At 33.7% G+C, this 14,662-nt stretch overlaps 1 protein-coding gene across 1 annotated transcript in view; it reads right to left on the bottom strand.

Annotated features, from left to right (window-relative positions):
• The window catches only part of COL24A1 (collagen type XXIV alpha 1 chain), a 395,634-nt gene that overhangs the window by 361,211 nt on the left and 19,761 nt on the right, over positions 1 to 14,662 (bottom strand). The window contains exon 3 of the mRNA XM_059061755.2: positions 6,481 to 7,835. Within this exon, the coding sequence (XP_058917738.1) occupies positions 6,481 to 7,835 (1,355 nt within the window). The remainder of the gene's footprint in view (positions 1 to 6,480; positions 7,836 to 14,662) is intronic.

Here is a 14,662-nt window from a genome sequence, read left to right as displayed (position 1 = left end):
AATAAGAAATAGGAAACTACTACTTTGCTTCCTCATATCATGCCTTATGTCATCTTTTTTGCTTACTTTAACAATCACCTGTAGAAGAATAAGTGTTCATTTGGGATATGGCTAATACATATTCATTAATTCATCTGTCCAGTAATTTCATTGTTACTATGCACTCTGCTGCCATGGCATTATTCTTGATGTCTACAGAGCATACACACATTCCATTTTACAAACATTCATTCATTACTGCAGTAAAAATACTACAAGTTTTGAAATGAGACATATCAAGGTTAAGATATTAGCCCTACCATTAACAAGTAGCATGGTCTACTGATCCTCATTTTTATGTAACATTTTTCTCTTTGAAACTTTCTCCTTTATTAATGCTACAGTCATTTTGCAGTTTTCTAATGCTCTTTATATATTTCAAACTGTCCATTTTCCTTTTAATTTTTTCCTTCTCCTACTCCTTAACTTAATAAAAACCTTTCATGTATTCTCTAATATTAAGAGAAAAGTAATATTCCTATACATCCACAGAAGAGTAGTATTTCTGTTCTCCCTCCTGAGCCATTCAAATATTCTGAGTCATTATTATATCACTAGCTTCCATCAAAAACTGACTTTCACTTATTTTCAAAAAAAATTAAAATTATTTTCAAATTACTTCTGGTTCTGCTGTTATCATCAGAACTTACCAGCTGATGATCTGAAGTCCCCCAAAATAAGAAGTAAAAATAAAACCTAAATGCAAAATTAAAACAAAATATCTAGTTTGGTTTATTGCCCTGTCACGCTACTTTGTGACATAAGAAAATGCTACTACATTCACATTGAAAAAGCAGTTAATTTTACAGTTAATGTTAGATACTAGGGGGGAAAGACTATATTTTATGTTGTGACTGAAATATTTGAATTGTTTAATAAGCAATAAATAAAACTCAATTTTAACTTGTCTTCACAATTTTGCATTTCCATATCTTTGAGAACAGGTTATTAATAGGCATTTTCTAGAAACCAGAGAAGGAAAGTAATTTTATATGATGACTTTTTTTATGAATTATTTTTGATAAATAAAGTACTAAAAAAGGCAATTTAACTTTCAGGTTATTGGTTATTAAGAGAAAGTATAATTCAATTAAAAGAGCAATGGTATGGCAATCACCCAATCTAGATTCAAATCATGCTTCAATCATTTACTTGCTGAATGACCCTAGACAAGTCTGTTACTCTTTCTAAAACTTAGTTTTCTCATCTTTATAATACTGATGATAAAAAATTTACTTTTCAGTGTTATTGTAAGCATTAAAAATATTATACTATATAAAATACCTGTAACTATGTCTGATATACAGTACTTAACCAATAAACTATAGAGCAATTTTTTAAAAGGTATGCCTGGGGCACAAGCAGTACTCAATTAATGTTAGTTATAATACTATTATTACTAGGGTAATATATATACTAAGGCAAATGTATTCAGTCCTTCTAAGAGATAGTAATATCTGGTCAATTAATCTTGGAAGTCCTGCATCTAAAGTTCCCTCTATAATTCATTCACTCATTCATTCAATCACTCACTCAATAAACATTAGTAAACATCAAACCCTCCTGGAGGTGACAGTGAGATAAAAAAATACCCATTAACAAATAAACACATAATATACATTTTATTTAGTGATATGAAGAAAAGAACAAGCAACTGAGAGAGATCAACAGTGTACATAATTTATATTGTGGTATCAGAGAAGGCTTCTCCGAGGAAGTGCTAAGTTATATCTAAAAAATGAAGAGGAGTAACGAAAGAGGAGAAAATAAAATTCCAGAAAATAGGAATAAAATGAATTAGGGCATGAGTAAAATAAAACAAGACAAAGAAAAATTAGTCTTATCAAGGAGCTGAAAGAAACCCAACAGTGAGATTAAGCAAAAGTGGAACAAAATGAGGTTGCAGAGGAAAGCAGGGGCCAGATGATATACGACTGCATGGGTCATGATAAAGAGTTTTTAGTTTATTCTAACTGCTTTACTCTTCAGTCACTGAAGAGTTTAAGCAGATAAATGACATGATCTAATTTATATTTTAAAATCGATTACTAGAGAATTTATATAAAACATAGCAGAATGAGAAACCTCCTTCCCTCAAAACCACCGAAAACAACAAAAAACACCACAAGAAGAAAACATCTCTGATGAAACAAGGAAAAGACCACAACCGCAAACCAAAAATATGAAAATTATCTTCCAAATATTGAGACATTTTGGAGTAAGGAAAGATGCTGAGAGATGACCAAAAACAAAAAGCAAACAAAAAACCTCTTCAGACATCAAAGCTTGGACAGGCTACAGATATCTAAAAGTATATCAGTCCAGAAAGTTCATACCAACAATCCTTTAATAATAATAGTAAAGTTTAAGGGAATGGGAAAGCCACAGGACATATAATTCATGACCTGTAAAGACCCAGTTCAAACAACCAGGAGTAAGGAAAGTAGAGCTGAAGAGGAAGAACCCATCATTTTCATGATCTGCAACAAATCTCTTAACTTCAGGAGATTTCTGGTTGTGAGAGGGGGTAGAAGACAAGAGCGTAAATCATCATATCACTTCTCAGAGCGATATAGAGGGCTTCACATACATGAAAATGAAAGGAGATATGTTTCTGGATAGAGGACAAAATAAATATGGAAAGATGGTGTTGAAGACAGCAACTTAAATTTGATGTTGTGTACCACTACTTCCCTTTGCCTCTCCCTATACAATTCTAAAACAAATAGTGACCCAGATAGAGTTGTCTTTATTTTTAAAGTGAGTAATAACCAGAAAGAAACCAGCAAGGGACCTATGCATATTGAGGGGAGGGGAAAATGTGAAGACAGAAACATAAATTAAAAGTAGATGAAAATTGTTTACCAGAAGAGGAATCACTCCATGCAACGGAGAAAAAGTTCATATAGTTACCTATAGATTCAAAAAATTTCAAGATGCTATTTTTCTACAAAATGAGAGCTCAAAGAAGAGTTATAAGACATTAAAAATAACAACCAAGGTAATAAAATGTGAGCCAGAGAGCTTAAAGATTGAAAGAGCAAAAAAACCAATTACAGATGAAAGCCAGGTCAGAAGCAATAAAAACTGACTATAACTGAAAAAATCAGTGAAGGGATATGGATGTAGTTTAACTGAATTCACATAAAACAAAATGGAAAAAAGCAATCACATGGACGTGATTGTAGAGAAGATAATAAATACTATCATCACAAAGGACATTTAACATATACAGGTGTGCCTGAAGAATACAGAAAAATGGAAAAGAAAAATACCTGAGAATATAAGGAGAGACTTTTCTATAATAAGTAAAAATAATCTTAAGATCAAAAGAGTACCAGAAAAAACTGATACAGAACCTAACAGGTTTAATGAAATGAACTTCAAAGATAAAAGAACTGCGTGGGCATACAGAGGAAAAACAGTCACCTACAAGTAGGAAAAATCAGGCTGGCCTCAGACTTCACAGTAACATCCACTTCAAGAAGCAATGCAACAGTCTCTACAAAGTTCATCATTTTATCACCATTCACTCTCTCATTAGCTTTCTAAAATCTACCTTTGGACTTCTACACTATGCTGAAGTCAGATTCTCAAAGTTCAATAGTGACTTCCCCATCAGAAGATCCAAAGGATTTCCTCCACTTTTTCTCAGTCCTCAGCTGTAGCTTCCAGCACTGCTGATCAATTTCTTCTCAAAACTCTCATCTTTGGCTTCTGTGATAGTGTACTGTATTCTCTCCCATCTCTCTGACTATTCCGTCACATTTCTGCTTTTTTTTTCTTTCTTCTATAACCACAAAGCAAACATTGCTCATGATTTGACTCTCGACTCTATGCCGAACTCCTTTCCTTGAAAATTATCTGACTCTATAGCTTCAACTATTAATATAATATTGACGGGAAAACTCCCATATCTATACCCCCCCCTACTTTGACCTCTCTTTTTTACTTCAGTTTCTCCAACTCTTCCAACAGCTTACTGATTTTTCAACAGCACCTTAGATGTTTTAACTTGATTTCTTCTCCTAAAATCAACTTCCTCTCTTAATTATTCATTTTAGTAATGGTATCACCATTCTCTCAATCCACAGGCTTAAAACCTTAGAAGCCATCTTGGATCCTCTACCTTTTTACTTGGTCTCTAGGTCCAATTAATTTCCTAGATCTAACCTACCTTCCTTCAAAATACCTCTTGAATCCTACAATTCCTTTGCATTTTCACTGCTGGCATCCTAGATAATGTCCTAATCTTGTAACATCCAGATAATAACAGGAATTTCCTGTCTGCTCTGAGCACTGCCACCAGACTGACTTCCCTATTCATGCCTCTGCTTAGAAACCTACAGAATTCCCCACTGTGAACAAGATAAAGTTAGAACTATCAGTTTGAAAATCAAGACCTCTACAATCTGTCCACATCTACCTTGGGTCTTATATTTGTCTAACATTATTCAGCCTAATATCATGAAAGAGTTTGAGCTTTAGAGGCAGAAAACCTGGGTCAAAATCCTGACTCTATCATTAATTAGCAATGTGGTTATGGATAAGTAAACTAATTCCTCTGGGCCTCAGTTTCTTCACCTGAAAGATGAGGATATAATACCAAACTTACAAAGTTCTTTTAAGATAACAAATGTAAAGGGCATGGTAGAGTGCCTGCTACCACGGTAAAACTCAATAAATTATAACTATTTTGGTTATAGGTAACCAAAACTTAATAAGAACTCAAATTATAACTATTTTGCTGTTTCTCCTACATAAAAGGTATGCCTGTTCCTTTCACCTATCAAAATCGTATCCATTCTTTGAGGCTGATGTTCTGAAAACTTTGTCCATAAGAAACTATCCTGAACACATTCAGCCTTAAGTGATCTTTCATAGGGAGCCCCTCAAAAACTATTTTTCTTACCTTTGAAAATGTGTACTCCATATACTTAGTTTGTATCTCTCAGTGACATTTAATCTTACTTGACCCTGAGATATAATTATAAATGTACTTCCTGTGTCCCCGTTACCACAATGTAAGCTCCTTCTGAGCAGTAACTCCGTTATACATACCTTGTGTTTCTGCTTTGCCCAAGCAGAGGCTAAGTTAGTATCTGTTGAATATTATTGTTTCACCTACCAATGCTGAAACAACTATTCTTGAATTTAGAGAAGAGATTAATACTCATCTCTGACTTTTTCTGAAGAAAGTAAATAGCTTACATAACTGTTTGATATGACCTGCCTAATGGCTCAATTTTATTACTAATATGTTGATAACTGTCATAGTTGAAAAGTTTATTTCTCTATATTATTCAGATATTATTAAACCCTTTACACATTCACACTAATAAGAGTTGCTCAATACCTATCAAAACACTTTGAGTAATAACCACAAAAGAAACACAGGCTCAGCAAGTGGCATCATCTCCTATTCTATGATTTCTGGAACTAAACAAATGATTCAAATTTTATTTTCATCAAATAAAGGAAATACCTTAAGATATATTTTAGTCTGCTTGCAACTGAAAAAACAATTTCTAAAAACATATAAGTTGATTGTTTAAGGTATTCAAAAATATGAAAGGCAAAAACAATGTTCCTAATGTGATTTTAAATAGCTTTAAATGAATTTTAAGTGATTAAAAATTTTCAAATGTCCATCTGTAATTGCACCTACATGACAAAATAATTTCAGAGCTAAAAAAAAAATCAGTCTATTATCTCATAGTTTTACTTAGGCATTATTAAGTAAGTGACTTGGCTTTTTTTCTACTGATGGACTGATAGGCTGACTGGCTATTTTTGTATGAGGCAGATGGAACTTTTATTAATCCATAAATGTAAATTGGCTATGTCATGAAAGATATAATGAAATGTTACTGTTTACAATTCTAAGTGAAATATTTTAATTTCTATAATGTAAGGGTTTGCTTTTCCCCAGTGACTCACTATAAAATTATCTCTATCTAAAATTTTACACTCTATTTTAATTCATTTTTGATATGATTTTGTTGAAAGTATATTTAATAATGTATTTAAAGTATTTTTATTTAGTCTACTCTAACTTTTATATCCTTCTCTTAACATGACTATGCATTAAGCCTATGGGTTTTTTTCATAAAAAAAGAATGCTGATCTATATTTAGCAGTTGAATTCCTGATCGAAGTTCACCTGAATAAGAAAAACATATAGCTTACTCACCACTTTACCAGAATTAAGTAAACTTTTCAGCCTGCCAATAAAAACCAAAAAAAAAAAAAAAAAAAAGTACAATATTTGACCCAGGGTTGCATTCCGGTTGGATATATTATAGCAAGCATAATGTACTCATTGTAAGCCAGGGTACATCTCTAAGACAGATCTGTTCTGTACTGTTCAGCCTAGAGAATTCCTTTCAAAATGTTTGGTAAATTAATGCATTAAGACACATTTTAAAAACAATAACTTACGGGAGGTCCAGTGTCCCCTTTTGGCCCTCTTAGATTCTCCATTTCGAGCATTGTATTAAGATCCTCATAATAATAATCATCATCATAAAGCTCAGTTTCATAGCTATTTTCGAAGGGGTAAGTGGCATCAGGATCAAATTCACCTTCCTTCCTTAGATCAAGGTCATTATCCACAGATGGCTCATCTGTCACTCTGTATAAGGTTGTGTTTAAAATCTGTTGCAGTTCCGTAAGTTCATTAGTGTGTAGATTTGCTGTGATAGCTTTCTTGAGATTTTTAATTGTATCTTGTTTTATATGTGGAAGAATAGATGATATCTTCTTAAATGGTGACAGACCAGTTACTTTATCATTATGTTGTGTGATATTGTCCAACACATTTAGAAGAGAACTAAATTTCTCCTTGCTATTTTTCCTTGGCTCATTGAGGCTCTGATGATGTGTCATTGGCAGGCTTAGATTTGCCTGAGTAAGTTGCTCAATGATCATTTCTTTGGCCTGAATCACATGGTTCACAAGATCCACAGCAGAGACATTCCCTGAATGAAGAGAAGTTAACTGAGATCTTGATATCTGTTGTTCTTGTTCTTTATGCACTGCCGTAGAATCATTTCTGGAATCTAGAATGCTTCTGCCTTTGGTAAGTGTGTCCTCCGACAGTACTTTTTCACCAAATCTTTTGGGCAAGAGAGAGTTTTCTGGTATCTTAGCTGGTACAATAGTTGTATGAAGAAGGCTTGTCTCAGGGAGACACTGCTGTTTCACATATCTGCAATAGTTTGCAGATGCTTCTGCAGAAGGAATAATATCCAACTGACATACTATTCCTTCAAAATGGACAGAATTATTATTCATACTTCCCAAGGTAAACACACTGTTAGAATCAAAGGTCCGAACTTCCGAAAGAGTCTCTCTGCTAAAATATTTCTTTCCACATTCAGCAAACATTGAGACAACTTGATAGCTAACAGCAATGGCAAATGTGTGCCTTTGCTCATCGTGAACACTGTAGTTGAAAAATACAGACTGCTTTCCTCCAAGGTAGACCACTAATTTTTTAGGTAATAACTGTACTCCTAATTGCAGTCTATTTTTACTTCTAATGCTGAAGAGAAATGCATTGTTCACTCTATGTGACTGTAAACTAATTAATATTGTAAATGGCTGCTCTAAGTTGACTGGTAAAATTTTCACGAGAGGTGACTCAATATAAGAGTCATTTGTTAAAAGGACACACGATTCTGTTAAATGGACCCCCCGAGGTAATGGTGTAGATGATGATGGTACAGCAGTCACTGATGATAAATGTCTTACATCTTTGCCTCCAAGGCCTAGTTGATGAAGAATATCTATGCCTGGAAATTAAAAAGAGAAAGAGAAAGAGAAAGAGAGAAAGAATCTTACTCTTATGCATTCATGTGTTCATATAAATGTTTGAGTATACCTACAATCTTCCTTGTAGGTATCAACAGTAATCCCTAAAATAAACATGCTCTATCAATAACTAATTTCTAGGTAATGAGAGGTATGGAAAGGGAAAATAAAATGTTATAATCTGAAACACACACATACATACACCCCAATATCCCTAAACCCAAAATTTAATAAATGTTCTCTTATTCTTCCCAATTAGGAAATGTATTACTCCAATGAATTATATGTTCAAAGATTCCCAGATAGTCATTTATATCTTTAATTTAGAACTTAAAATTTTATGACTTCTGTGTTAAAGAGAAACTGGGGACATACTTACAGAGAAACTGGGGACATACTTAAAAAAAGAAATTTTTAACTTGGAAACCATTTTATAAATTAAGTTCACACAACCGTTTAAACTATAATTTTTCAGGCTGTTTTCCATTTTACCTTCTGAGAATTTACAGGTCACATAAGAGCTCTCCCTATGCCTAATACCTGAAGTGTGTGCTATACATAAAGTACCCAGTCACCCTGAAAACTCCTGGACAAGAGAACTTAAATTCTTACTGTTGCTGATCATTGTATTTTTTTCCCTCCCTTCCAAACTTCTCTCTCTTCCATTTTTTTCCTCAGTCCTCCAGAGTAACTGTTAATCCAAACAGTTTGCGGAGTTTCTCAATATTTATTAGAAAATATAGGTTTTATATACATTATATAATTATGATTTTTCTGGTTTTCATTGTAATGTTATTGATAGTATACTGCTTATCTCCCTTACCCAATTATATACTCTTGAAGACAGAGTCTATGTCTGCTTCCTTATTGGATATCTACTATACCCGCCTTCAAATAGTTCTATAATTTCTCAATGAATGAATCTGCCCCACCAGAATCTAATCAGATGTGACATTTACTTCTAGAGTTCTATAATTCTAGGACTTGTAAAAGATAATAAACTTCTCAAGGATACAAAACAGCTTAGTCAGCCATGTGATCTTTATTATTCTTTGGGTTATAAATCTCCCATTTTTATCACTGTATGTACATAATCATTTCCAACAAGAAATGTTACAGAATTGTTCATTCATCACTATGATAAGTGAGGAAAAACAAAGATTTCTGAAGATTAGCCAGCAAGATTACACGTCATATTAACTTTCCTTTTATAGGAAATTAGTAGATATTTGATAACTCACTTCTATTACAAATCGCAAATATAGTGGCAAATGTCCACCAAAATATTCCTAACAGCAGTTATAAATTATATGCATCTCCAGGAATTTGGGGAAATACTTTAAAGAGGCCCCATAAAAACAAACAAAAAAACTTTGACTTCTCATGTTTTAAAATTATAATCTTTAAAAATTTTAATTTTACTCCATAATATGGCTGTTTGTTTTAACATAAACTATGAATTACCAGCTAAATCATTCCTAATCTTCAATGAAAATTTACGCTTCTGAAACATAACATGCTTAAACTGTGACTTTGGGTACTCTTGACCAATGCTAATTGCTTGTAAGGATATTCTCAATCCAAGAAATAAACTATGGAAGAAACACTGCTAATGTGAAAATCACAATGCTTAAAATATATATAATAATAAAGTATGGGAAATATGATCTGGCATTCTATGATGCCAGATCAGCTATTCTTACGTAAAGGAAGAGTCAAAATTATGTGGCATGATATCTAGGGCTGCTACTTGCCCAAAGAAAACCAGTCTCTGTATTTAACCCATACTATGTACTGCCTCAAATTTCTGATTCTATTAGAATGAAATTCTATTGGAAAGAGTATTATTTTAAAACTTTAGTATACATATATTTTTGATATTTATATATATACATGAACACATATATATACATGCTTCCTTCAATTCTAATATATATGTATACATATATATTTCCTTCAATTCTATTTCTGAGTTTTAATCACAAATAGCTAGGATTTTTTTTTAAATCAAATGTTTTAAAGCACTAACTACACAAAAAACTTCTTGACTAAACCTTCCTTGCTTTTCTAAAATAAAATCTACTTGACGGTTATATTTTATTCTTTTAATACCTTACTGGATTCTTCAAGAATATCTTATGTAGACTCTCTGCAACTATATTTATGAATTAAGACTGGCCTGTGGTTTTCCCCTTATTTCCCTTATCTTTATCTGACTATAATGTTGAAGTTCATTATTTTTTAAGGCCCAGAACAGTTTAAATACCTTTAAAATTCTTTTTCAGAAGTCAGATAAAACTCAGTTGTAAACCAAACTTATGTTGGCTTTTTCATTGATAGCTCTTCTTTCACCTTCCTAATTTCTTCTACATTGATTGATTTATTATAATTTTCCACTACATTTTGAATCAATTTTTTAAATTTCTATTTTTATATGAAATAACTTCCTTCTAGGCTTTCAAATATATTATTCAGAGATCTTCATGTAATATTCCCTTACAATTCTTTTTGTTTCCCTATTTCTGTGGTTCTCTATATAATTTTCCAATTTTGAATATTTTGCTCTATTTTTTTTTTAAATAAGTGGCAGAGTTGCATTCAAACCCACTCTGTCTCTAGAACTCTTTTTTAAAATTTATTTATTTTATTTTTGGCTGCCTTGCGTCTTCATTGCTGCACGCGGGCTGTCTCTAGCTGCGGCGAGTGGGGGCTACCCTTCGTTGCGGTGAGCAGGCTTCTCATAGCGGTCGCTTCTCGTTGCGGAGCACAGACCCTAAGCGTGAGGGCTTTAGTAGTCGTGGCACGCAGGCTCAGTAGTTGTGGCTCGCAGGCTCTAGAGCACAGGCTCCGTAGTCGAGGCTCACAGGCTTAGTTGCTTCATGGCATGTGGGATCTACCTGAACCAGGGATCAAACCCATGTCCCCTGCATTGGCAGGAGGATTCTTAACCACTGCTCCACCAGGGAAGTCATCTATTTGTTCTTTAGTATAACTATTGCTTATTTCAAAAGTATAGCCTTTGGATTTGTTTATCCTTTCTACTATTTTTGTCTGCTTTCTGTGTCATTAATTTCTGCATTTATCTTTATTATCTTTTCCTATTTTCATTCGCTTTATTTGATTCTTTTTCTAGTTTCTGGCAATGAGAACTTATTTATAGCACTTAAGCAATAAATTTCCTGAATACTGCTTTTGTTATATCCCATAGATTTTGATATGTGATATTTTCATTTTGTGTGATATTTTCATTTTTGTAGTTTTCTAGAAACTATGCAGTTTTTACTTGTATTTTCCCATTGAACCAAATGATTTAAGAGGAAATGCAAAATCTTCCAGTTAGAAGGGTTTTTGTTTGTTTTCTAATTTTCTTAGTAAAATCTAACTTAACAGAATTGTGATCAGAAGACGGTGTCTAATTTGCACTTTGTTTTTGAAACTTAGCCTAATAAATGGTCAGTTTTCAATAGAGTTTGATAAGCATTTACAAAGGTGTTTCAGGGTACAGAATTTAATAGCAGTTGGCTGAACCTCATTTATTTTATATCCTCTATACCCTTATTTTTATACAATTAATCTTTCATGGACTAAGAGGTAAAGAAAGTCTCATCACTATTATGTCTTTTTGGCCTTTTATCTCATGTGGTTTTAACTTTATGAATATTAATATTATGATTGTTATGCAGAGATAGTCATAAAATTCATATATTTATTGGGTACAGCACCTTATCTGGGATTAAGACCCCTTGCCCCACTTTTTGTTTGCATTTGTCTGATATACCTTTGCCCATGCTTTTATTTTCACCTACACTGAAACACTGTTCCAGGTAAAGAGGAAGGAGTTTGATTTGTTTTGTGATCTAATCTGAAAATTTTTTTTTGAATATAAAATTAAATCTATTTACAGTTATTGATGTGATGGTTTGTTTAATCTGTCATATTTTATGTTTTCCCATTTTAATTTTTAAAGTCACTATGTGCTTTGTTTCCTTTGCTTCGTTTTTGTGCTTTGTTTTTATATGTAGTTCTTTTGAAATTAGAAAGTTTTGTATTTTTATTCTAAAGTTGACCTTTAAAATTATAAATGTCTACAATGTCCCTAGTCCTCTTTAGACATATCTGTTTTTCAGTGAACAATGTTTCCTTTTTTTTTCTTTTTCCACTTTACCACCTAATATTAGTCAACAGGATTATTTTTCTTAGTATTTATTTACCTTTTCATTATTAAATACTATCCTTACAGTATTTTTTATTTGATTTAAACTTTGGATAATTTTTAATTCCCAGCTTCTGATGAGCCAATCAGCAAATAATCTACTTCCTGGGGGTTTTTTCCCCTTTCCTCCCATTTTTTTAGTGGTTGTACCATTCCTACATTGTTAGTTCATACGGTATTTAGATTTTTTCATTCCCATATTTTCTTTTGTTAAATAGAGCCAGTCTTTTGTAGCTGTTTTCTCATTTACTTTTTGCTGAAGTTTATGTTCTATTAGCTTCATCAAGAAGGGTTCATGAGAACTTTTCCTGACTTAACTGTTGGTAGCTTTGTACCTTAATTTTCACCAAATATAACATTCTTTGTTGGTACTTTCTTTCCTTGGATATCTTGAGGTTATGGTTCCACTGTCCTTATGTGTTGAATGTTAGGACAGAAAAATCTGAAGTCAGACAACTTTTTTCTCCTTCTAAGTGACTCGATTTTTTAACAGCATACACAAAAGATCCGTTCTTTATCTTCGAAGTACAGTGATTTATTATGATATGGCTTCATATTGACCATTCTGGATAAATGTTTCCAGGCACACAGTATGTCCATTTGTTGTATAAATTCAAGTCTCGTTTTGTTTTGGGTTTTTTTTTTTTAACTTCATGAATTACACCCTTGAATATTTTATAGTTTCGATTTTCTCCTTCAAAAATTCCTATCATAAGTATGTTGAATCTCCACTGTTGTCCTCTATATCATTTCTCTGTAAATGTTCCTTATCTTCAGTTCCATTTGTTTGATTTTCTCATATCTTTATTGTGTTTCCTATGTCTTCTCTTCATGTTCCAATTTCATTTTGATTTGTAAAAGGGTTTTTTTCCTACCACTTCTTTTGAGTTTTACAAGCTCACAGTTCATTTCCTTTTAATATCTTACCATCTCTTCCTTTTCCTGAGTTCTTATATTTCTGCTTTATGATCTTCCTTCACAGAGGTGATCTTTTTTTTAATGTATGCTTTCTCATTTTTGCTGTTTTTCCCTGCATTTTACCTCGTTGTGCCTTTCTATGTTAGTTACTTATGGTTTCATAGCCCAGCAATTTACAGAAGGATGCTGGGAGAGAAGATGGAGGGCCATGCCTGCCAAATCTCAAAACCCAAAGGTTCCATTTCAGCATTACTGGAGTTTCCCTCTCAAATGGCTCCTTGATACAGCCCCACCTTCTCTGAACCAAACCCAGTCCAGGAGGACTTCCATAGCCAGCCCCACTCACAACTCCTCTCTCCTTCCTCTGTATTCCCTTCCACTGGCATATACTTCAGAATGAATCCTTCACCTTAGGAAGCAGATTTTTACATTTTCTGAGCTCTGTCCCCACTGAGGCATTTAGCTATTATCTGTGATTCTTTCTTAAACTTCCTTCTGGGCAGCTTCGGTCCTCCCCAGATCCTGTGACATTTGTTTTGTACAAAGGCTAAAGGTTAAGTACTTTAGGGTGTGCTCACCTTCAGGAGGTTGGCTTTTGCTGGTGCTTTCTGAAATCTTACTATTGATTTTACTCCATAGGGCATCTGCTTTTCTCAGCAGATTTTGGGAGTCTGCAGATTATACCAGTCCCCTAGTTTTGGTGAAAATGCAGTTTTCAGGTTTACTATTTCATTCACCTTGTATCATTAGTATGATAACCAGAAACAGAAATGGAAAGTATCTCGTGGTTTCAAGTTTATACTGAAAGTCTATACTCATTTCACAGATGAAGAATCTGAGGTCCAGAGAGATTAAGTAACTTGGTCAAGGACACACAGCTGATGAACAGTAGAAATGGATTTCAGCACAGACTGACTTCAAAGTCTACCATCTTCAAAGTCTACCTGCCACATTGTCTCACAGCCACTGTATTCTCCATACCACCTCGTTTCCCTTGGCAAGCCTAATTAATCATGGCAGGGTTATTTCTCCCAACAGAAATCTCACAGTGGAAAATATTCTCTATGTAGCCACCAGAGTTAGTATCTGATGTGAAATCTAATTGTTACTCTAGTTTTACCCTTTCACGCCTCACTGTGAATATGTTTAGCAAATCCTTTGAGTAGATGTTGACTGAAGAGAACACAGGCATACCTCAGAGATATTGCAGGTTCTGTTCCAGACCACCACAGTAAAGTCAATATCAGAATAAAGTGAGTTACACAAATTGCTTAGTTTCCCAGTGCATAATAATTTATCTCTATACTATAGTCTATTAAGTATGCAACAGCATTATGTCTAAAAAACAATGTACATACTTTAATTAAAAACTACTTGGGGCTTCCCTGGTGGCACAGTGGTTGAGAGTCCGCCTGCCGATGCAGGGGACACAGGTTCATGCCCCGGTCTGGGAAGATCCCACATGTCGCGGAGCGGCTGGGCCCGTGAGCCATGTCCGCTGAGCCTGCGGGTCCAGAGCCTGTGCTCTGAAACGGGAGAGGCAACAGCAGTGAGAGGCCCGCGTACCGAAAAAAAAAAAAAAAAAAAAAAACCTACTTTATTGCTAAAAATGCTAACTATCATCTGAGCCTTCAGCAAGTTGTAATCATTTTGACAGTATCAAGAACACTGATCGCA

This window comes from Kogia breviceps, chromosome 1 (genome assembly GCF_026419965.1).
Source record: "Kogia breviceps isolate mKogBre1 chromosome 1, mKogBre1 haplotype 1, whole genome shotgun sequence".
NCBI classification, from domain to species: domain Eukaryota; kingdom Metazoa; phylum Chordata; class Mammalia; order Artiodactyla; family Physeteridae; genus Kogia; species Kogia breviceps.
This window is presented reverse-complemented; position numbering and strand designations above follow the sequence as displayed.